Source organism: Protobothrops mucrosquamatus, unplaced genomic scaffold (genome assembly GCF_001527695.2).
Source record: "Protobothrops mucrosquamatus isolate PMUCROS unplaced genomic scaffold, P.Mucros_1.0 scaffold13, whole genome shotgun sequence".
Taxonomy (NCBI): domain Eukaryota; kingdom Metazoa; phylum Chordata; class Lepidosauria; order Squamata; family Viperidae; genus Protobothrops; species Protobothrops mucrosquamatus.
The window spans coordinates 1,008,648-1,032,259 of record NW_015386400.1 but is presented as its reverse complement, the minus strand read 5'-3'; the positions used below and the strand labels follow the sequence as shown (position 1 = coordinate 1,032,259).

General features: G+C 37.5%; 3 protein-coding genes across 5 annotated transcripts in view; 2 read left to right on the top strand and 1 right to left on the bottom strand.

The window, feature by feature from the left end:
• Nucleotides 1–6,259, top strand: part of ABI1 (abl interactor 1) — an 83,623-nt gene extending 77,364 nt beyond the window's left edge. For 2 of the 3 annotated variants that reach the window (XM_015810646.1, XM_015810644.1), the window contains 2 exons: nucleotides 853–1,038; nucleotides 3,807–6,257. In XM_015810646.1, the coding sequence (XP_015666132.1) occupies nucleotides 853–1,038; nucleotides 3,807–3,982 (362 nt within the window). In that variant the 3' untranslated portion in view covers nucleotides 3,983–6,257. Of the gene's footprint in view, nucleotides 1–852; nucleotides 1,039–3,806 lie in introns of all 3 variants that reach the window. The other variant, XM_015810645.1, reaches the window with a different exon arrangement.
• A 136-nt stretch (nucleotides 6,260–6,395) lies between these two features.
• Nucleotides 6,396–16,373, bottom strand: PDSS1 (decaprenyl diphosphate synthase subunit 1). The gene is made up of 10 exons (XM_029283082.1): nucleotides 16,353–16,373; nucleotides 14,991–15,120; nucleotides 14,329–14,459; nucleotides 12,980–13,125; nucleotides 11,983–12,090; nucleotides 11,779–11,888; nucleotides 10,246–10,326; nucleotides 9,986–10,099; nucleotides 8,232–8,312; nucleotides 6,396–6,915 (listed from the first exon to the last, which is right to left on the bottom strand). The coding sequence occupies exons 1-10, from the start codon at nucleotides 16,370–16,372 to the stop codon at nucleotides 6,775–6,777; spliced, it is 1,062 nt and encodes a 353-aa protein (XP_029138915.1). The 5' UTR covers nucleotide 16,373; the 3' UTR covers nucleotides 6,396–6,774.
• Nucleotides 16,374–18,868: 2,495 nt separating this feature from the next.
• Nucleotides 18,869–23,612, top strand: part of LOC107282815 (protein adenylyltransferase SelO) — a 41,682-nt gene continuing 36,938 nt past the window's right edge. Inside the window, exons 1-2 of the mRNA XM_015810643.1 lie at nucleotides 18,869–19,135; nucleotides 19,802–19,861. The gene's annotated coding sequence lies outside the window, so the exon portion shown is untranslated. The remainder of the gene's footprint in view (nucleotides 19,136–19,801; nucleotides 19,862–23,612) is intronic.

Below are 23,612 nucleotides of genomic sequence, written 5' to 3'. Positions count from 1 at the left end.
GGTTTATTTGTACTAATGATAAATATAGATATCATTTGCATCTATTGAGTGGTATTCAAATTGCTTTACTATTGCTGAATGATACTCTTTTAAGTAAAAGTTATAGCAATTGTCTACTCTGGGACTTATCACTACATGTCCTAAGTTACAGGATTTGTATGTGAGACAGTTGATGAATGAGATTTTAGTTAAGTAGCTTCTTTTGAATGAGCCTTATCATCTACTACATGTCAGGATGTTACTGAGGATGCTGCAAATGGAGATATGTTAGGGATTTAGATAATAAAGACTGATGAAATTTTCTGAATATTGTAGGTAGCTTAAGGCCGATTCTCCTGCCCTGTACTGCAAGACAGGAATGTTTGTGATGCAGATTAAAAATAGGCCTTCCTTCCACCCATCATTACCAAAAGGAGACTTTGCTTGCATTAGAAGTGATGTTCTTTGCAGTGCCTCTGCATCTGGATCTTTATTCATGTAAAGCAAATATAAGCTGATAAAATAAGACATTTGGCTTACAGCATTCAGCAACAGCTACACCAGCCTCTTGAATACAGAGTATGATGCCTTGAGAATCATTAAAGTGATAGTCTACATCTCACTTCTGCTAGTAATCAGCTTATGCCTTTGGAGTATCTGCTTTGAAGTTAGCATCTATAGTTCTGTGGCTGCCAGTAACTTGCAAAGTTGTATGTCATAGCATTTTAACATATAAAGCATTCATCTCTAATCTATGCATGATACTGTTAGTGCATGTAACTAGTTTCTGTAATAGGTATGGATCTCTGATCATGGATTCATTTCTGTCTGAACTAAAATTGACCAAATATTCTTCTTTCACTGATTCACCAGTTGCCGACAGTCCAACTCCACCTCCTCCACCACCTCCAGATGAGATGCCTATGTTTGATGACTCTCCACCACCTCCACCACCACCACCAGTGGATTATGAAGATGAGGAGGCTGCAGTAGTGCAGTACAATGATCCTTATGCTGATGGTGATCCAGCCTGGGCACCTAAAAACTATATTGAGAAAGGTAAAGGATGAATAGATTTGCACTAAACATCCCTTTCCAGCTTCCTTAGGGAGATTTAAGCCAAATGTACCCCATTCAGATGACACCACCAACTGGATGACTTGACATAAATCCCCATTTTCAGAGTTTCAATACGCCTTCCTCCCAAAATTTTGCAGGTTAGGAAATTAATGCTAACCAGATCTATGGAATTGTGTATAAGGGTTACACTAAGATCTTGGTTGTACTGAAACAATAAACTAAGTGAGCAGTCTATGGCCCTCCAGTTGTTGGATTGCATCATTGCATTATATGTTGACTAATATTGATAGAAAACATGTATTTCATGTGTTAGAAATCAAATGTAAGTATTGGAAATATAAACCTATATTGGATTCTATCCTTGTTTTTCAACTTCATTTCCACCAGTTGTATAAAGGTTTTCCTATGATTAACCTGTGATATCTGAACATCCTTCCTCTCTAACAGAAGTGGTGCTAAGTATCCACAAATTGATAGTTGATATGTTCCTCTGTTATTAGCTGCTGTGTACTTTATATTAAGTCATAAAATGTTTTATTTTCAGTTCAGCACAGCCTTCTCAACATGGTGTCCTCTAAATGTGATGGGATTTGTTATTGTTAGTTGCGAAGTTGTGTCCGACCCATCGCGACCCCATGGACAATGTTCTTCCAAGCCTTCCTGTCCTCTACCATCTTCTGGAGTCCATTTAAGCTCACGCCTACTGCTTCAGTGACTCCATCCAGCCACCTCATTCTCTGTCGCCCCCTTCTTCTATTGCCCTCGATCTTTCCCAGCATCAGGCTCTTCTCCAGTGAGTCCTTCCTTCTCATTAGGTGGCCAAAGTTCTTGAGTTTCAACTTCAGGATCTGGCCTTCTAAAAGAGCAGTTAGGGTTGCTCTCCTCTAGGACTGACCGGTTTGATCACCTTGCAGTCCAGGGGATTCGCAGGAGTCTTCTCCAGCACCATAGTTCAAAGGCCTCAATTCTTTGGCACTCAGCCTTTCTTTTCTTTTTTTCAAAATTTTATTTATAATACAATTAAAAAAAACATTGGATATAACATGACATTCCAGTATCTTATCAAATTATTCCACATTTTACATTTGATTCTTATCAAATTATTCCACATTTTACAGTCGGTTCTTCATCTCTGAATATACATCTAAGTTTTATATGCGGTACTTATTCTAAAATAACATATATTTCTATCTTAACGCTAGTCTTTAATTCCAACCATCCTCCTCGAATCTCTCTAGCGGTAAAATTTATCCCAGGTTTCGGAGTAAACTGATCCACATTTGTCTTTCAAAACCATTGTAAGCCTGTCCATTTCCGCACAGCCTTTCTTATGGTTCAACTTTCACAGCCATACATTGCAACTGGGAAAACCAAGGCCTTGACTATACATACTTTTGTTGTCTCTGTTTTTTAGTATGCTGTCTAGATTTGCCATAGCTTTCCTCCCCAGGAGCAAGTGTCTTTTAATTTCTTGGCTGCAGTCCCCATCTGTGGTGATCTTGGAGCCCAGAAAGATAAAATCTGTCACTACCTCCATTTCTTCCCTATCTATTTGCCAGGAATAGAGAGGGTCGGATGCCATGATCTTGGTTTTCTTAATGTTGAGTTTTAAGCCAACTTTTGCACTCTCCTTCTTCACCCGCATCAAGAGGCTCTTTAGTTCCTCTTCACTTTCTGCCATTAGAGTGGTATCATCTGCATATCTTAGGTTGTTGATATTTCTCCCGACAATCTTAATTCCAACTTTTGATTCATCTAGCCCTGCCTTTCTTATGATGTGCTCTGCATATAAGTTAAATAGGCAGGGCGACAGAATACAGCCTTGCCGGACTCCTTTCCCAATTTCCCTACTTCTTAATTGGCATGCAATGGAAGTAATGCATCTGCACTCTTCTTGTAACAAATATTTATTTTTTCAAATAAATCGTACACTGCTCACTCACATTTTGAGATTACAGCCAATTTTGACACAGCAGCACTTTTGGTTTGAGATAAATAACCAAAGTAAAGTAATGTGACAGCATTTGAGGGATTGTAAGTCTGTAACAAGAATGAGAATTGAATTTTTAGCATGCCACATTTTGTGGGTGGTGGCAATTGGGCTTTATTTTCCTTATACAGGGATAAATTTGAGGAAGCATGGAATTTCCTTTCACCCACTTAGTTTATTTAGTTTGATATGGAGTATCCAGAATGCAGAAATCACCATAAGGCTTTGAATGTTTGATCCAGCAAGCTTTTGAGGATCATTTTATTTGAAATGTTAAGGATTAGATTTGGGATATCGTGCAAAATGTAAGCTAGAATGCAGAAATAGTCATTTCGTTTCATACTCATTTCAACTGTTCAGTCAATCTGATATTGGCTGTAACTCTCACACCCACTTTATCTTATCCTGCAAAATAAAATTTTTATATGGTGAAGGACTATTTCGTAGAAACTTAAGAAACTGTGAAGAGTTGTAGTCCTGCCCAGCTGGGTGACTTTGGGTCAGTCCATCTCTTTCAGCGCAATTCACTTCTCAGAGTTGCTTTTATTGGGAAAACAGAAGGAGAAAGAGCATTGGTATGTTCCCCACTGTGATCTCTGTGTGTGTGTGTGTGTGTGTGTGTGTGTGTGTGTGTGAGAGAGAGAGAGAGAGAGAGAGAGAGAGAGAGAGAGAGAGAGAGAGAGAGAGAGAGTCCTAGAAGTGATTTTAGAACAACTTGTGACAAAATTCATTGGTGTCTCTCTTTCCATTTTTCTAGTTGTTGCCATATATGACTATACAAAGGACAAAGATGATGAGCTGTCGTTCATGGAAGGTGCAATCATTTATGTGATAAAGAAGAATGATGACGGTTGGTATGAAGGTGTATGCAACAGAGTGACTGGCCTGTTTCCTGGAAATTATGTTGAATCAATCATGCACTATGCAGATTAATTCTTTTTTTCAGGTCAGGCCTTGCCTTCAGTCATGCCATAATGATCTTCAAAGGGTAAATTAACACTTGTCTTAATGCTCCTTAAAATGTGCAAATCCTTTCCAGGCCATACTGTTTAAATGGCATGATTGAATGTTCATCTGTAAGCATCTGTTTCTGGAGTTTGTAAAATGAACAAATATTGTGCAGAATGGAATGGTTCTCAGAAATATGGTATTTTCTCCAGAATGGCCCAGTCTAAACATTCTGGGTGAGGTTTGTGTTTCCAAAAGTCTTTCTTTTGGATCATGAAGTGAGTCATGGTGTTCAAGACACCTTTTGCTTCCAAAACAAGAGTTCTACAAACCAGTTTGCATTCCAGAAGACACACTTCCAGAAACATACAACCACAGAATGATTGGATTGATCCATTTCAGAGGGAGAAACAGAACATTCCATGAAAAAGCTATTCTGTTTTGCAAATAACTGAACTCTTTATTACTGATTATGCTTATTTACCTATGCGTTGTTTTCTACGACCAGCCTAAATATTCTGGGGAAGTAGGGTATATACTATTTAATGACTCAAGATTCAAATCGTGCCATTGTTTTCTTTTCTCAGTGCAACAGCGTGATAAACTAACAACTGTTAGACTAACATTAAATCTGGTTGAAAAGTTTAATTAATGCTGGTCATTTACCTTTATTTAGACTATTGCTCATCCTCAAAATATAGTATTTGTTTAAAAGCATGCATAAAAACTTATGTATTGAATTACACTTTTTTCTGAAAATCCAAGATGCTTCCAATTTGTTGTAATCTTTTACTGGAGTACTTTCACTAAGAGTCTCTTCCAGTGAGTCCTTTGAATCTCTATCAAAAATGTCCATGTGAATCAAAGATGGGTGGTCTTATGATGTGTGTGTAATTTGTACCTGAGTTTTTAATGAGTAAAATTGCATTTGACTTTTCCATTCATAAATACATAAATGAACCAAAGGTCTTGTCCATTACTTTTGTTGGCTTGCCTTGCTTTGCAAAGCAATATTGAAGCATGTTGACTTACCAAATCTCCCCCTTATCAACAGGATCATGTTTAATTGCAAGTCCAAAAATGTTACACCCAATAAAGGGAAATGTACACTTCTGCAGGCCTACCATATATTCAGATTGCACTTATTTGGCTTATTCATTAGTAAATATATTTGAAGAGTGCTACCCATGACTTTGAGTAGCTACTATTGGAAACAGAAAGCACATCAAAAAATGTGGGAGAAAGTATAAAACAAAGCTGTTTTAGCTTGCTAAAATGCCTAGTAGTTTTCTTTTTCAGGTCACTTACCAAGTTATAGTGATCTGGGAACAATTATAGAGCAGAAATCTGTTTCTCTTCTTGGCTACCAGAGTGTGGGCAGGGATGGTCAAGTTTATAATGCTAATGTACCACAAGAGAGGTGAAGTAAACATTTAATCACTTTTTAATTTCAGCTGGATTGGTACTTTTCCTGTTAACAGGCATCCTTTTGCTGTAGAACTGCCTTAAGAGAGGAGCTTTAATGACACGTTGCAAAAGTAGATGAAGGTGCAGAAGGTGGGCAAACAAACAATCCCAAGTGACTGTTCTATTTAAAACTATGAAGGTCTCTTGTCCTGCTGAAAGTAAAATTTTCATCATTGGGGGATTTCTACTGATTTTTCCACATCACTATAAACAGCGAGTGTCTAGGAATACAGCTCTTGTGGGCCTAAGAACAGGGATATATTTCCATAGCATTGCTGTTTCTAGTCAGGTATTCCACTAAAAAAAGCAAGAATAGCTTATGTAGAAAAAGACATAGGTTGTCGTGCAAGCTGTTTGGCTTTTAGTATGCAGGTGAACATCTACAGTTTGAACACAAGGTCAGACGACAGTTCTGGTTTTCAACAGTACACAAGGAAAATTATAAAGGGATATGTTGCTTTGTGTAGTAAAGATTTATTTGAGCTCAATCACTGTCCTAATGGGCATTAGATGATGAACAAGCAAGTGTACTAAATACAAGAACAATAATATTATGTAGTGTGACATTCGATATTGAAGGATCTCTTGCCTTGTTGTTCCTTAAATGAACCTAATTGCTTTATTTGCCTTTTCCTGATTGTTAACATGTTATTTCTGACATCAAATAGCAACCCACAAAACCTATTTGTATCCCCTTTATAAATTGGAACGCTTCTTGATTTGTATATAACCTGTTTTAATTATAACAAATATGTACAGTCTTTTATAATAAACCATTCTTTAATTTTCTGGGTACTTTTAAATTCTGATAGGCAATTTAATTATTCGAGCAGTTGGTTATAGTCCCAGCACACATGAGAAACGGCAGAAATAATTTGATACACTGATTGTATTTTATTGTTTGTGGCCTTCAGCATCAATAGTGAACAGTGTAAACAAATGCCCACATAAAACAAGAAACCTCTTCATTAAAAACATAGGTACCACGTGTTGCTACCAATTTAACAGATTGATTGTGTTTCAGTGTTGCATAAGGCTTATGTGGGCATTTGTGTAAACAAATGCCCACATAAAACAAGAAACCTCTTCATTAAAAACATAGGTACCACGTGTTGCTACCAATTTAACAGATTGATTGTGTTTCAGTGTTGCATAAGGCTTCAATAAAAGCATTTCATAAGCCTAGTTACTTAACTAGAACTTTTTTTAAAAAAACGAGAACTCCACCAGAAGCAAGCCAAGATGTTCTGAAACAGTTTAGGCACAGTCTGGTAAAATAGCTGCCAGAATCACCAGGAGGAAGAAGAGGATCATTTGTTTCGAGACAAGACAATTTCTGCCAGGTGCATAAGGGCATCTCTTTCTGGAGATGGTCTAAGCTTGCTAATCTCCTTCACTGCTTCATGACAATAACGCTGGGCGAGGTAGGTTGTTTGCTGTATGCCACCGCTCTAAGAAAAGACCAAAATATTAAAGGAGTTAGTGAACCATACAAAGCTGCTGCTTTCCTATTTTGCAATCGGTTTTGTGAAAGTTTAGCTGATTCTTTTTTAGAACTGCATTTTATAGATCCATACAACTTGAAGGTAATTGTAGACGTAAGCTACTTTGAAATGTTCCTTATCTCCAATGTGCTTTATACTACCATGGATGCCATGATTTATGAAAATGGCCTTGAGTCTTAAACAACCCCCAACTCATTAATATAAAAAATGGCAGTCTGCTGAGAGTAGCACGTATGAATTACCAACACAATATTTACTTGATCCACTTTCAGTATTATCATCTGTTAGATCCGTGTTTTTCAAACTTGGCAACTTTAAGATGTGTGGATTTCAATTCCTAGAATTCCCCAGCCAGTTCGGTGGCTGAGGAATTCTGGGAGTTGAAGTCCACACATCATAAAGTTGCCAAGTTTGAAAAATACTGTGCTAGATACACATCTCTGCAGAAGCTAAAGGCAACTTATATGGGAGACGTATATATCACTTCCCTTTATTCCATGCAACAATCATTTGAATAAGACTGGGCTAAAAGAAAATGATTTGGCTCAAAGTCACCTTATGAATTTTCATGGCTAAAGATGATCTTGAATTTGGGCCTATTTTCTAGTCCAATTCTTCATTACTACACCACATTGGCTCTCCATGAACATTCAGATTCTATAAGGAATCTCGTGACTAGCTCTTCATGAACATTCAAACAGTTCTATACAAGAATCTCATATGTTTGCTTGCAAAATAGCATGGTTTTATTAAAAAGTTTAATCTGTGCCTATATAATAATTGCTGTAGCATGAACATGGATTTACTATAGATGCTGTAACTTTCTTCTTAGAATAATAGAATCAGACACACAGGATGTCAATGCCAGCATGATGTGTTTTTCCTGACTGTATTAAAAACATAAAGAGGTAGTCCTTGCTTAACAACTGGCCTGTTTAGTTATTTTTTGAAGTGATGACAATATTGAAAAATAATTATAATCAGTCCTTGCATTTCCAGTAAGCAGAGTCAACAGAGAAGCTGATAGTAAAACTGCAAGTCACATCTCATGATGTTTCGCTTAACGACCACAGTGGAAGTGAAACTGTAAGCATCGTGGTTATGTGATGTCTCACTTAGCAATAGTGTTGCAGGTCCCAGCTGTGGTTAAGTGAGGACCAGATGTACTTGAATCAGCATTGTATCTATTGATGTTTGGTCTGCAAGGAAGAGTCAAATCACAAGAGTATACCAACTTTTCTTTAATGAAGGTTTTATCTTACCTGCAATACAAATTCCTGGGCACGTTGGATATCGCCTGGATAAGTGAATCGCCTCATTATCATGGCATTAATTTCTGGGAACTAGAACAGAGAAAATATTATTGTCCCATCTTAGGCAGTTCTTTGCATACTAATAATCTAAATGAGTTTTTTTGCATACTGATAGACTCTAAATGCAGGCACAGCTACATATGAATCTTTTTGTAGCTTGTTGGATATTTTTCTTCTTATGATCCAGAATTTTATCAGAAGCAATCTTACTGAAGAAGACTCTCAGCATATTGATGACTCTCAGGTGCAGGCAGGTTAAGAGATTACGTTATCTGACAGTTCTTAATTTTCAGACAAACCAAGTAAAACTGAGTTGATGAACTGAAAATGTCTGTTTCACTTTAATTCATTTCAAGGAGCCAGAATGGATTATAATATATTTAAGAAACTGTCACTTGAAAAAAAACCAAATATAGTGGTGGATTCTATATGAATTTGTGTGTATGCATGTATGACAAATTGGCCCAAAAGTTGGATAAGAATTTTCTTTCTTTTTCTACAGTGTAATTTGGCCAGGACCTAACAAGTTTCCTAATGATTACAATAAAAAAATACTGTATTCAAATCTTTGCAATCCCCAGAATTCAATCAGGTAGCAGGCACAACTGAAAGGAAGTAGCCATCACTTTTATATTAGTTTGTGAATTTTCATATGAGATGCAGTAAATGGAGTGAATGCTTTAGCAAAATAAGGACAAGTCAAACTGACTTCACATCTAAGGTTTGAGTGATTTTGGCTTAGTGTGTTATATAAAAATAATGGTTTCCTCTTTCCAGTTGTGTCCGACTCTAGGGAGCGTTGCTCATCTCTTTCTTGGCCAAGGAAGCCAGAATAGTCCAAAGACATTTCCATATCATACGGCTAGTGTGACTATATGCCGAGGTGCATGGAACATTGTTACTGTCCCACTGAAGTGATATCCATTTATCTATTCTCATTTGCATACTTTCAAACTGCTAGGTGGGCAGGAACTGGAGCAAGTAACAAAAGCTCACCCCACTGCACGATGCTTGGGTCTCGAACTTGGGCTGTCAACTTTACAGTTTTTAACTGTATGTTATATACAGGAAGCCAATGAAGTTTGTTTTAAAAAAGCATGGATAAACCACAAATTGAGAGCCAGTTTAGCATAGTGGTTAAAGAATCAGACTAGAAATGGGGAGACCGGGAGTTCTAATCCTGCCTTGGACACAAAGTGTCCTTTTAGGCCACTCACTCATTTCAGCCCTAGAAGGGAGGCAATGACAAACTATTTCTGAAAAATGTTGGTAAAAAATTTATAGGGATCTGTCCAGGCAAGAATCAGACACTGAACCCCTCCCCCAAGAATCAGACACTGAACCCCTCCCCCAATTAATATAAAGGTTATATCCAACTTCCAACTATGTAAAATCTTGGCACATTCAAACCCAAACAGATATCTACCTTTAACTTTTAACGATCCAGTCAATAAATTTAATCATGCCTTTTGTTGCTAATTTGACTTAGGATAATAAGAAATCAGTTAAGGGTTGGTATTATTCTGAGTTATTGCTTCTAATTTGAAAAGCATCTGTAGAGGCTACCTTTCCTTCCTTTAAGCATCTTCCTTATTTTTCTTCAAAGCATGCATACACAACAATACTTTTTAATTTTAGCATGAATAAAACTCAACTAAACGTGTAATATCTTGGGAAGAAAGTAGAGTCTCTGTTGTTTATACCTGCTGGCAAGCAAATAAGACAGGTCCAGTGGCTATTCCAAGTTTAAGATCCGCTGATGCAGGCTTTCCTAGCTGTTCAGAACATGATGTAAAATCCAGCACATCATCTACTAGCTACAGTAAACAAAGAATATACAATACAAAGTTTACAAGATATCCTTACAAGGATCTAAGTAAAGCATACTTGTATAAATGTTACCAAACCTCCCCCTTTTGATTGATTAAAAATTCTGTGTCTTTAAGTCATCGTTATATGTTACCTGAAATGCTATCCCAAGGTTTTTTCCATACAGATATGCAATTTCATGAACTTTGGGATCAGGGCAGCTTAGTACAGAAACCTGAAAAGGAAAAAAGAACAGAATCTCTGGTTATTTCCCATTATTCATATGTGTCAACAATGCACCAACAGAGAAGCAGACATCAATAACTTCATTCTGTCCAAAGATCTGAAGAGTTTTGGGATCAGATAGATCGACGAGAGATAGAGATATCTTCATATCCAAAAATGGATTAACTTTGAAATATTTATTATATTTGCACATACATATAACTGCAAACACAGAGGCTAACACATATAATAAGATTATGGTTGCAAAATGATTTGTTAGTTTTACAGTCATCATCAAATTTCATTGTAATATAAAGAGAAACTATAACAAATGCTGAGAGACCCATCATTAACCATTAGTTTTATTAACTTTTCTAATAATATTCTTTATCAGACAGCTAAGTTGATATATAATCAGAAAATAACCAACAGGGCAAAAACCTATGTTATATTACAGAAGAGTTAATATGATGGATGCTGGGCATTATGTTTTTAGGGTGCCAAATCTTTTGGCTTTAAACTAGCACTTTAAACTTTACTTGTAAAATAAAGTAGAATCTTCTAACTTATTCCAAAACTGTGCAATCTGCTCTATGAAGAACACTTCTGAAAAATATTTGCACTTGCTCTATTTTTGATGATAAACCCTATCCAGAATTCACTAAGATATGAATCCCTCTGGCCAGATCCTTCCCAAGAATGCAAGAAAAAAATGGTGCTTTCTACCAGGACCTCACTTTCCAAGCATACTATTGGTTTAAGGATTTATAGTCCAAGTTCTATCCTCATCTAATACTGATTTTTCATCTGGTACAGGGCTTATATTTAATTCTAGATTAGGAATGCCTATGATCAACAAGGCAGGACTGAGCCTCCATCCATTAGTTTGCCCATATATGGTCTCTCATTGCCGGCAATGTTTAGTGTAATCTGTAATCTTTTAAGGTGCTGTGTGGTGTTTCTTAAACCCTGGCTTATATAACGGATTCCTTTTTTATTATGACATGCATTAAAAAAAGATTGGGAATATCTGTTTAGTATTTCTGCTGTCTTCTTGGAGTCACCTGAAATAATGCAGCACAAGGCAAATTAAAGAAACTTCAAAGAATTCCATTTGCTGAAGTGCTAAGTAACACCTAGATAGCACTACAACTGTAAAACCATTATTTGCTCAACCAAATTATTTCAATGCCTTCTCTGAAACTGATGAAATAGAAAATTACGTTCATCATAACTGGTGTTTTGAATTCAGCTCCCATTTTTTCATTAGGCTTAATGTATTGGTTGTTATTTTCTCTCAATTTTTCTCTCTGGAAAATGGACCAAAGATATCACTGCAGCCATTTTGTCAAAACCTTTATATTCATAAGCTTGTTGAAAAAATGGATCAATCTTCTAATTCCTAATCTGTCTCTCCTCCACACATTAAGATAAATTAACAGAAAAGATGGAACGTACATACTGCTTTACAGCTGTGTGCTATAAGACTTGCAGTCTTCTTAAAAGTTTTTTCGAGGTAGTGAGAAAATCTCTCATTTTCATTTTCTTTGGAACCCAGCTGAAGAAATTCACCTGTAAGAGGTAAAAAAGATCAATAGTGTTAGCAACTAACTGCCAAGGAAATGAAAATTCTGTTATTTTTAGGTATGTTGCTAAAAAGCCTTACCACGCACCAGATCTTCAATCACTTGCGTTATTATAGAAAGGACAGTTGTGTTCCCAATACGTGCTAAAACTAAAGATGCTGTAGAAAGGATGAAATCACCAGCTAAGACTGCCTGGAAAAGAATAACTGATTTTAAAATACTCTATTTGGCACCATTATTCAATTTACAGATTTGCATACCATTTTTTAATGCAAATCAGAGAACTTACCAACAAATAAATCTGGAAGGCAATATCAGAAATGCAATTACAAAGAACTTTACACACTTTATATTTTTTCTCAGTTATATAAAATATTTTCATAATTCAAATTTAGAATAGGTTTGCCAGAGTGATAAGACAATGAGAGATTGGAAAGGAATTCTGGAAGTTGAAGTCCATACATCTTAAAGTTGCTAAGGTTGAGAAACAGTGCTTTATACTCCTAGAAACTTCATCTAGTTCCTTTGTCTTGAGAAAATTCAATAACAGGGTTGAGGTGCCACTCTTATCTTCTACCAAGAGGAAGTTTCTTTATATTAAATTATATCAACACCTATTATCTGCACATAGCTAAGAACACTGAATTCCCTTATATATGTTTGCACTGAATTCCCTTATATATGTTTGTGGGAGTGTCAACCGCATATTCAAAGCTTAACTGAAATACTTCGGCATCAAGCAAGACCTAGAGTTGTCTTTCTTCAAAAAACAAAAATTAATATCTGCTTTTAATTATTTCACTTTCCTCCCTAATCCTCTTCAATCAAGCTGCTGTGATCTTGTTTCTTTCCCAGTCCCTAGTTAGAGACTTCTGGGCTTATCAACAATCAACAATCCTTCTGGGATACTTTACGTATTTCGCTGATTGTTGATTTTTCTCTGGGCTTTTCTTTGGACATATATTTCTTTCTTTCTTATGCTGTATTGCTGCATTTTGTGTCATGCAGATTAAAATAGCAGATAACTCAAGTAGCATTGCCACATCAACAATACTTTCTATAGTTAAGAAAAAATACTTGCCTTCCTTTCCCCCCAGATCTGATTAACAGTAACTTTTCCTCTTCTTGAATTAGCATCATCAATTACATCATCATGAACTAGTGTTGCGGTATGGATCATTTCTGCAATTAATGCTACGGAGCGCTGGCTTGCCTTCACTTCTCTAAGATTGAGACGTGGGAAGAGGATAAGAAAAATGTAGCATGTCAACCCTGTTAGAATAGCTTGAACAATACAGAAAAAGACAGGTGATATCTAGTCAGATTCAAGAATTTTGGAGACCATGCAAATTCTTGCCACATCGTTATTTTCTGTAATAATACATAGCTTTTCTTTGAACTTATCCATTGACCTTAACAACTGCCTTTCCATTCTTCTACTTTCCTCAACCTTGCCTCACATAAACAGTTTTGAAATCAATTATCCACCTCTACATTTACTAACATTTGCCCTGCTAATAATGAAATAATAAGGCCACACTTGGAATACTGCATCCAGTTTTGGTCACCACGATGTAAAAAAGATGTTGAGACTCTAGAAAGAGTACAGAGAAGAGCAACAAAGATGATTAGGGGACTGGAGGCTAAAGCATATAAGGAACGGTTGCTGGAATTGGGTATGTCTAGTTTAATGAAGAGAAGGACGAGGGGGGACATGATAGCAGTATTCCAATATCTCAGGGGATGCCACAAAGAAGAGGGAGTCAAGCTATTTTCCAAGGTGCTTGAAGGCAGGACAAGAAGCAACGGATGGAAACTAATCAAGGAGAGAAGCAACCTAGAACTAAGGAGAAACTTCCTGACAGTTAGAACAATTAACCAGTGGAACAACCTGCCTCCAGAAGTGGTGAATACTCCAACACTGGAAGTTTTTAAGAAGAGACTGGACAGCCATTTGTCTGAAATGGTATAGGGTTTCCTGCCTGAGCAGGGGGTTGGACTAGATGATCTCCAAAGTCCCTTCTAAGTTTTTTATTATTATTATTATTATTATTATTATTATTATTATTATTATTATTATTACTACATCACATCACATGGCAAATAGGCATGTTTCAACTTGCCAATTTACTAACATTTGCCCTGCTAATAATGAAATAGTATCCATGAGTAATATTTTAGAGTTCGGTAAGTTTATAATGAAATTAATTTTATATTGAATATAGAAGAGGAAGTATAACATTAAATATTGTAACTCGGCACAGTAGCGCAGGGAATGTACGTAGTGAGAAATTATTTTCTCTTATTCTAAATAAGAGACATCCATTAAATACAAGATTGAATATCTGCTAAATCTTATTGTCACTATTTGCTTTTGTATGGGAACAAATCTTAACTGTAATAGTTCAAAAATAAAAGATATTTACCCAGAATTGTTATGATGAAAATTACATGCTCTGGCCATTAGTGCCACAATAATTGGTCGAAAGGCTTTCCCTTTACCATCAAAGTAATAATCACACATTTCTTTAAGTTCTGTAGTAGAAATCCGTAATTCCTGCAGAAAGGCAAACAAAGTCTGTTCTATATCTGCAAATCTAGACTTGCTTTATGACAGTAAAGTCCCATCTAAAGAATGATCTCTTAGAGCAGTGATGGTGAACCTTTTAGAGACCGAGTGCCCAAACTGCAACCCAAAACCCACTTATGCGTCGTCGAGTGCCGGGTGAATGTGGCCCATTGGGTGGGCGTGCCCATTGGCTGGCTGTGGCCCATTGGGTGGGCGTGGCTGTAGTGGTAACGACAGACTGGGTGGGACTAAAAAGTTCAATCAATCAATTCCAACTTTGCAAGATCTTTTTTTTTCCCGCGAGAAGTTGAAATTGACTGATTGAACCTTTTTTTTTTTGCACACAGTGGCGGAGGCCTAAAGCGAAAAGGTTTTATAAAACCCAGCTAAAGGCCTAGGACTGGGTCGACAGCACGCGTGCCCAGAGAGGGCTCTGAGTGACGCCTCTGGCACCCGTGCCATAGGTTCGCCACCACTGTATTAGAGCTTTTCACCCTAGCTCACCAAAAACATATTTACCTTTTTAATATCCTCATAGAGATTTTTCAGGTCTTTCCCTCCAAGTTTAAAAGGATCTTTGTATTGTTCATCGCTGACTGCTTTACCAAACCAATGAGTTTGCACTGTTGTATGTTGAAACCTAGCAAAACTTTTTGGGGAAGAAATAAAATATTAACATAATCCCTGTAACTGAGGCAATTTGGTCATCCCTGCCCAGAAGGATAACTCTATTGTTATCCTGAATAATTGAATTTTTAAAAGAAAATACACAAAAGGAAATAATTCTTCAAGCTAATCTACAAAGTTAATAAACATTATTCATAAATGTTATCTATCTATTATTCAGTCAATACTGAGAAGCAAGAAGGACGTATGTTTTCTAAAATCATTAGGTTTGGAGATCTTGGGTGGATCTTGCGCTTGCAATAAGCACCCAAGCTTGCATTAAGCACCCAAGCAATTATTTTCCCATCCAGCAAAGTTACTAGTTTTTGAGTCTCATACTCCTATCTTGCATTAGCCACATCATAGAAAAAGACTAGCTGTTTGGATCTATAAAGTTATCAAAAATCAAGGAAAAATAGCTTAGGCATTTTATTCAATAGTACTAGGTTATTATCTCTGTGAAGGACATAGTTTCTAAATCTGATATATACATAAAATAAATATTGTACCTTTGTGTGGGCATGCATATGGAGAATAAAGCAAAAGTTGTTATGTTGTGTTGAATTAAATGGAAAAAAAGCACTCCATTCTACATGGCTATTTTCTTTCCTCTAAAACAGGAGAGCAAAAAAATCTAGCACCAAGCTACATGCTATATAAGATACGGAATTATAGTCACTGTTTCCACTGCATTAATTTCTTATGTTTGGTGATGCATACTAATAGCAGTAAATCACCATGAAGTACCTTATATTACCGGTTTGCATACATATACATATGTGTATATCATATACATAATAACCAAAATAATAGCCAGGGTTCGCAAGATTTTAATCTTCCTCACTCAATATTTTGTAAAATTTCAGGCAGAAACATCACATTTCATACAATTTCCTATGTGATTCTGGCTATTTTAATTTTCATTTTAATTTGAAATTTAATAGATGAGAATATTTGCTCTCGTGACTTCAGCTGCTGTATTAACTCGCTTACATGATGATTCTCAAAAGGTCTTATATATCAATTTAATGGTTTATACTGAATATTTAATTTGTGTAGCTGTCAAAAGACAGGGAAAAAGACTAAATATTACGATGCATGCAATTTAATATCTCACTGTTGCATCCTTCACAGTCAAACTTTAAAAGATACTGAAGTTACCTACTTTAGTATGACTATTTTTATAACGTATACAGTAGAAAGCTTTCAACTTACCGCCAACATATACTATACATTTTTGGAAAAAATAGACGCAGTCTTTCCCCTAAAAAACTAGATTTCTGCAGAAAGAAAAAAAAAGGATATTTATTTATAATCCACTTTTTAAAGAACTACTTTATGCAGAATTAAGATAGGGTTACAAAAGTTACTACGGATTCTCCTCGGGTTACAGTGGCAATTGGAATCAAAATTTCTGTTGCTAAATGATACGGTTGTAACGTGCAACATGACACATGACTATATCACTTAGCGACAGTAATCCTGAAAGTTCCAGTTGCCGTCATAATCCCAGGACCACATTGGTTAAGTGAAGACTTTAAATCGGGGTGTCAAACTGCCGGCCCGCGGGCCGGATGCGTCACGTGGAAGCCATGCCCACCCCATTGCCGGCAATGGCAAAATCGGCCGATATGTTGCGCGATGTCATGTGACGTCGCGACTTTGACATGCCTGCTTTAAATGAATGTGACATGGGAAGAAATGGAAGCCCCAGGCAAGCAAGTTGGTGGTTAAATATTGAGGTTGAGTGGGTGGATGTTGTGTGCAGAAGCCATGAGAGCAGGTGAGTAAGTGCCACAAGTGGGAGGAACAGGAGCAAATCTTTATGTCACCTTTATGACAAGGCATTTTTCATTGCAAAATATGAAAAGGGAACAAGATAGAATGAGGCTAGTTGACTGAACAAGATTAGAATTCCTAAGTAACTCCATCTGGATTAAGAGGTCAGTGGGGTTTATTAAACAATTTATATGCATAGGGTATTTGAAGCTCAGCAAACAAACAAATCAGCATTCCACAGATTTTTCCCCTTATATCCACTTTTCTGTAGAGATATTGAGTAGCATACAAGTGGCCCACATACACATAATTGGGGAGGAAAGTTCCCTGGATTTGTTTTAATGAGCTTTAGCAACAGTAGAAGATAAGGCAGAGAAGCATAATGAATTTCTTTCATTTGGAAAACTTTGTAAAGAACATTACTAGATTAAGTCTGCAATAATGGCGAATATCTGTAGTTCAGGTGTAGGATGTGGGTAAAGGTTCATTCTCCAAGCTTGTCGGTTGGTTTTCAAACGTTTAATTACCAAGCCTGGTAAGGAAATGTTTAGATTACATCTATTCATTTCTTTGTTTTTTGTTTTAGATTACTCTTGAACTCTTCCCATAATTTCTCCTGAAGGAATTGTTTTAACAAGTATTGTGAAAATGGGTTCAGATATCTAAAAACGAAATGCAGTGGGCTGAGCAAAACAAACAAACCAAAAAGCCCATTTCATCTCTGACATCTTGCACAGTACAGTAACTTGTGAAATGATTAATCTGGTTGAAAGACAGCTAGTTTTCTCAAACTTAGGTGTGTGTTGGAGCAACAACAATACTTTTTATCCCACTTTTTTATATTTTAACCAACTCGTGGCGATAAGCGTGCCTAATATCCATGCCTCGTATTTACCAGCCAGTATGGGCCGTTGAGAATAATGCCCACTGGCAGATTATTTAATATTTTTAATTTGTAAGCCTTTTAAGACACCTCCAAGAGAAGCAAACCAGATCTTGCTGCAGTCTTACACCCTAATAGGATTATGCAGCAGGAAATAATGTATTTTCTTTTCTCTAGCTTGTGCTTATTGGCTCTGCAACCCTTCTTTCTTTGCTCTTCTGCAAATCCCAGTCATTATCTGCCATCCGGTGCCCTCCAAATGTCCCAGGCAACATCTCTTGTCAGCTGCTCCCCGACCCCTCTGCAGCGCACTAGCCGGGTAAGGCGCTTGGCTAACTAACTTCCTTATTCAACGCGCCAGGCTTGGAAAACGCTTCCTTTTCCGCTCCTCGTTTTCTCTTCCTCCCCTCGTCATTTCTTAAGAATACCATCCCCACAAGCGACAAGGGGTCCCGGGGTATTACAGTCGCCCCATATCTCAGGGGATCGGGGTCGGTAAACGTCGCTTCGGTGGCTCGTCTTAGCAGAAACCATTGCTTTGCAAGCGCTGGGCTGCATCTAGGCTTACAAAGGCGCTTTCCCCCCTCCCCCGCCCGCTTCTTGGTGCAGCTCCTTCCTTCACCCGCGCTTTGAGCTCTCCCCGGGATCGGCTCCTCCGCCGGTGCCAGGGATCGCTGCGCCCATTCATTCCCTTCGTGACCTCCAATCGCCCCAAGTGCAGCACTACTTACGGCAGTCTTCAGCATCGGCGCCACCAGTCCATCGCCCGGCTGCTGCTTAGTGCCGCCGCCGCCGCCGCCGTTGCTGCTGCTGTCCAAACTGCAGCTTCGCAAGCTGCTGAAGAGTCTGGCCGTCCGGGACGAAGCGGCGCATGAACAGCAGCAACAGCGAGGCCGACACCAGAGTGCCATGGCTTCAGATTCAGATCAGACGAGGCGGCCGCTATTCTGAGATCGGTAATAGGCCCACCCCGCGATCGGTTCGTTGGCGGCGTCGGCGGCAGCGACCCGGACGCGGAAACCCCGGTTTTGGGCAACGTGAGTATGGTTATGGCCACGCCACCTCCCGGGGCTCTTTACAGGAAACGGTTCGGACAGACTTATGAGGAGGCGAGGGAATGGCAGGGTGGTACAACAAGAAGGCGAGGTGGGATCAGCCCTCCCAGGATTCTTTGGCAAAAGACGGAGTCGTGATTAGATCTGGATTTAACTCGCCCCGAGTTGCTCCCAACGCTGAGTGAGGCTGATACCAGCAAACGGCCACGTGAATAGAATCGCGTTCTTCTGTGCAAAATGTCACACGTCACTTAAGATTTGTATTAGAGAGGTGGGAAAGAGTTAAGTCTGACTAAATATATTTCTAAGAAAAGATGGGTTAGGAGGATTGTGTCACAATGATGGATGAAGGTCATCTTTGCGGTCCTTTAATAGCGACACCACTTTTAATAATGTAAGCAGGAATCTGCGCCTTTCAGTGTAATTAGGAATTAACTTCTGGACACAAGCATACCTCGTTGATTCTGTGCTGGGACATTGCCAAATGTTTAGTCGTTTAAGATCTGCAATTCAGACGAGATCTTGCAAGGGGGTATATGTGTTAACTGAACTCCAAAAAGTATTGTGCTAAAAAAGGAAAAAAGATAAATGTTGCTTATACAGGGAAGGGGAAAACATGGATATATTAGAATGATAAACATGACAAAGGGGAAAAACTTAAGAGAAAAGGGAGAGAAAAGAACTATATCAGTACTGGGCTATGGCATGCCAGCAACTGGTCCGCACAAAAAAGGAAAGCTCCATCCACAGGATGTAGGCAGCACACAAAACCATGCCCCCTCCGATCCGTGGAAAACCTCTCTTCATGTAATCGGTCCCTGATGCCCAAAAGTTTGGGGACCTCTGATTATTATATAATAACTATTGATAGTGTTATAAAATTAATTCAAAGTTAACATTAAATGTAGACCACACAGAAACATATTATTTTATCTTCTCATTTTTAGAACACTCTTCAAAGATAATTAACAAATTCATACCTGGATCCAATCCTTATAACCAGTAGGGTAAGTTTTTTTCTATTTGCATAAAATTATTTTGAAAAGAATTATGTTCATTTTTACATTATGAGAGTATTTCTCGTTTAACATCTGGATGAATTCATTCTTCAAAATGGGATATTCTAGTTCTCAATTCTAACATTCAGCTATGTAAGTTATATAACTTGCATTTTACTTTTTAAATTATAAATATGGTTGAACAGTTGGTTTGTGTTCAACCATTACATTTCTTAAGAATCCCAAAATTATAGGTATTCCTATGGTTACTTGACCATCTAGATCACACTATCTGGTTAGTTCATGTTAGTATATTGCTAGATTACATTTGTTCCTATTAACAATATAATCAGAGAATGTACCATATTGCTGTGCCACCTCAATAAGTTTCGGTAATGACATAGTATAATTATCAAACCTAGCCACAATATCAGTAGCATGTCAGAACAAGTTATATTTGGTATCGAGTGCTATCACATGCTAATTCCATACAATTGTCTAAAAAAAAAAGTCAATAATTCAGAACCACTGTGAAGACTGATTGTTTTAAACAATGTATAGTGAGTGCTACTATATAACTTGATAGACTGAGAGACAAATACATTCATAATAACTCTAATCCTCTGGTACAGCCAGTCCTCACTTAATAATCCTATTTGGGACTGGCCATCTATTGCTAAGTGAAGAAGTTGTTAAGTTAAATGTCACTCTATTGTTTTGCTTAGCAGTGGCGGTTTCAGCAATCCCGGTTACTATTATTGAGTGGATCCATACAGTCATTAGCAAGGACATGGATCCAAGCCATTCTTGGTAAGGCACTGCCTCCATCTTCCCCATCCATCTATCTCTCCCACAACTCTGCCCTTTTGGCCATCCACTTGCAGCAAGTTGCCCCCATTACTCAGCCCTGCCTGCTATCTCGTGCCCTTCACACTGCACATCGTTTTCACACCAGGTTTCTTTCATGTGCCAGCCAGATCTTTCTTTTACAAAAAGACTAAGCCGCACACACAAAAAAGACCTGGCTGGTAGTGGCCTGTAATGTGCAGTCTGATGTACAGCTGCTCACCTATAGCTTTCATACATCATCCTGCATGAGATTTCCATGGTGCCCCATGTGTGACTAGATGGTGCAGAGGGATAGCAAGATGACAGTGAAGGTCAGCTGGGAGTGGGAGATGCACAGTAGCAGGTGGGATGGCCATAAATGAGGGTGGACCCAAATTTTATTCATCTGATGTGAGGGTATTAAGATGGCCAGAATTTCAAGGACCCATTGTAAGTCCCTTGGTTCAACACTATTGTAGCTTCAAATAATTGCTAAATGAATAGTCATTAAGTGAGGAATATCTGTGTTAAATTATAATCCAATGAACAAAATAAATTGGATGATACCATAACATCTCAGAATGCGCTAGATCAGGTCTGGTTTGCAAACTACAGCACATAGAACTACAGCACATAGAACTACGTAACACATTAATAAAACAAAAACTTTGGTTTAACTTAATTATAGAATGTAAACTCTGGAAGTGACCTGGAAGTTCATCTAGTCCAGTCCTTTGCCTAAGAACAGGAATCTACTATTATATTATCTCCAACAGACAGCCATCCAGCCTTTATTTAAATAACTCCAGCAGGGAGAGTCTATCATCCCTTTTACTGTTCTACTGGAATTCTGTTCAACAGTTCTTCTATTAAGGCAGTTTCCCATTATCCGACTGAAATCAGTTCCTTTAAATCCAATGTTTCTTGTCCTGTGTCTGGTACTGTTTTACCCCATCTACATGATAATCCTGATTCTTGAAAACATAAAACATGTCCAATCTTCTCTTTGGGTTAAACTTATTCAGCACCTCTGGCTATTTCTTATAGATTTCTCCTTCCATGTCCCATGTCACCTTGGTCGATTTCCTCTGGATTGTCAATCTCCTTTCCAAAATGTGGCACCTAGAATTAGATGCAATATTCTACATGCCATCTGTCTAGTAACTTACTTATAATTACGACATTGGTTGAACAGATCTGACATCTTGTATAAAAAAGACAAATAAAATAATTTTCCTAGAATTAAATAATCATTGGCTAGTCTCAATCATATCAACAAGCAAATGGTAATATAAACCCCAGATCTACTGGGTGCCATTGATTAATCTGGAACTATTAAAGTTTGGCCTTATACAGGATAAAAGCTTGAGACTAGACCACTGATGGAATGTCCTATCTAGGAAATTGCTGTGTTACTATTTTGGGCCTTGTTTCTCATTTTCATTATCATTGTCTTTGGAATTCTTCAGTATCCTGGGGATATTTAACTTCAGGGGTTAAGATTTGTATGATAGTAATTCTCATCCTCTTTGTCTTTGTCCTCATTCAAATGATGGAGCACCACATGATGTTGGGTTTTATATCTACATCACTTAGTGACAGAAATCCCTGTCTCAATCACCATCATTAACCAAAGGCTATCTTTTGTTTCATAGTGAGGCAGACTGTCTCTTAGATCCCCAAAGTTGAAGTCATTTAGTGAAGCTATTATGTCAAGGTAAAAATCAGCATCTTGAAAGGAATCCAGAATATGAGCACTTTTTTTTTTTATAAAACTGCCCAATTTCCATTTGGTGATAATGATTTGTATGCCAGGAAACTGCTAATTTGCTTGAATTGATAAATCAGAATGCTATTCAGTGGTAAATATAGCAAAAACATGATAACAGCCACTGAAAATAATATCAGGAAAGATTGCCACTGGTGGAGAAAATGTAACTGCACATCAATGTAATTGATCATTGAAATTTGGAAATCCATGGTCAGCCCATGACCACAATTATTTAACTACTTTGAGAGAAGTAGTCCTTGGTTAATGATGGTGATTGAGATAGGAATTTCTTTCACTAAGCACAACATCAAGTCATTGCACTGCTTAATGACAGCACTTTTAGCACATCTGGTTGCTATTGTTAAGCAAATCCCAGACCATCATTAAGCACAATGTCACGTGGCTGCCATTTGCATTGCTTATCAGAAGCCTTCAGTGATGGTTGCAAATGATAATCATGACTTTGGGATGCTGCGCTGTTATAATTGTGAACTAGTCACCTAGCCTGCGTTCATGTGACCATGGGAATATTATGATGGCCAGAACATTGAAGATTGGCTGTAAGTAACATCCGTTCAGCACCATCCAAAGTTTGAACAATTGCTGAACAAGTGGTTGTTAAGCTGTGAGGTATTTGGTCAACAGTGCTTTTTGGAAGGATATCAGAAAAATGGAATAATTGATTTAACAAGAATAATTTATTGGACAGGAAGGCAAATAAAGAAGTAAAATAGAAATATTAAGCTTCCTGATAACATAACCTATATTTCTTTTTTTAATAAATATTTTAATAATTTTCTATTTTTACAATCAAGTGCCTAATAGACAACGTGATGACTGAGTCCATTAGTGATTCCGTGGTACATGTAAGTGTCTTCAAACTAAATCCAATACTACACCCTCCAGTACATCCCCTCTTCTTCTGGTAATAGACATTTTTCCACACTAAGCAAATACAATTCTTATTTATTTATTTATTTATTTTCATAGATTTATATGCCGCCCTTCTCCCTATAGGACTCAGGGCGGCTTACAGCATATTAAAACACTTAAAACATCATCCCCCCATAAAAACCTGTTAAAAACCAAATATTTTTTTTTTGCTGTATAATTAATTAAAATTAAATTAAGAATTGTCCCTGTTTAAAAATTCTCCCTAGG

Excerpts from the sequence above, each read along its gene's own strand:
- PDSS1 (XM_029283082.1), bottom strand. The coding sequence starts at position 16,372 with ATGTATAGTATATGTTGGCG. Across the intron at positions 14,460-14,990 it reads TCTATGAGGATATTAAAAAG|GAATTACGGATTTCTACTAC; the intron begins GTAAATATGTTT and ends GCCTTTCTGCAG. Across the intron at positions 10,100-10,245 it reads ACCTTGGGATAGCATTTCAG|CTAGTAGATGATGTGCTGGA; the intron begins GTAACATATAAC and ends TGTTTACTGTAG.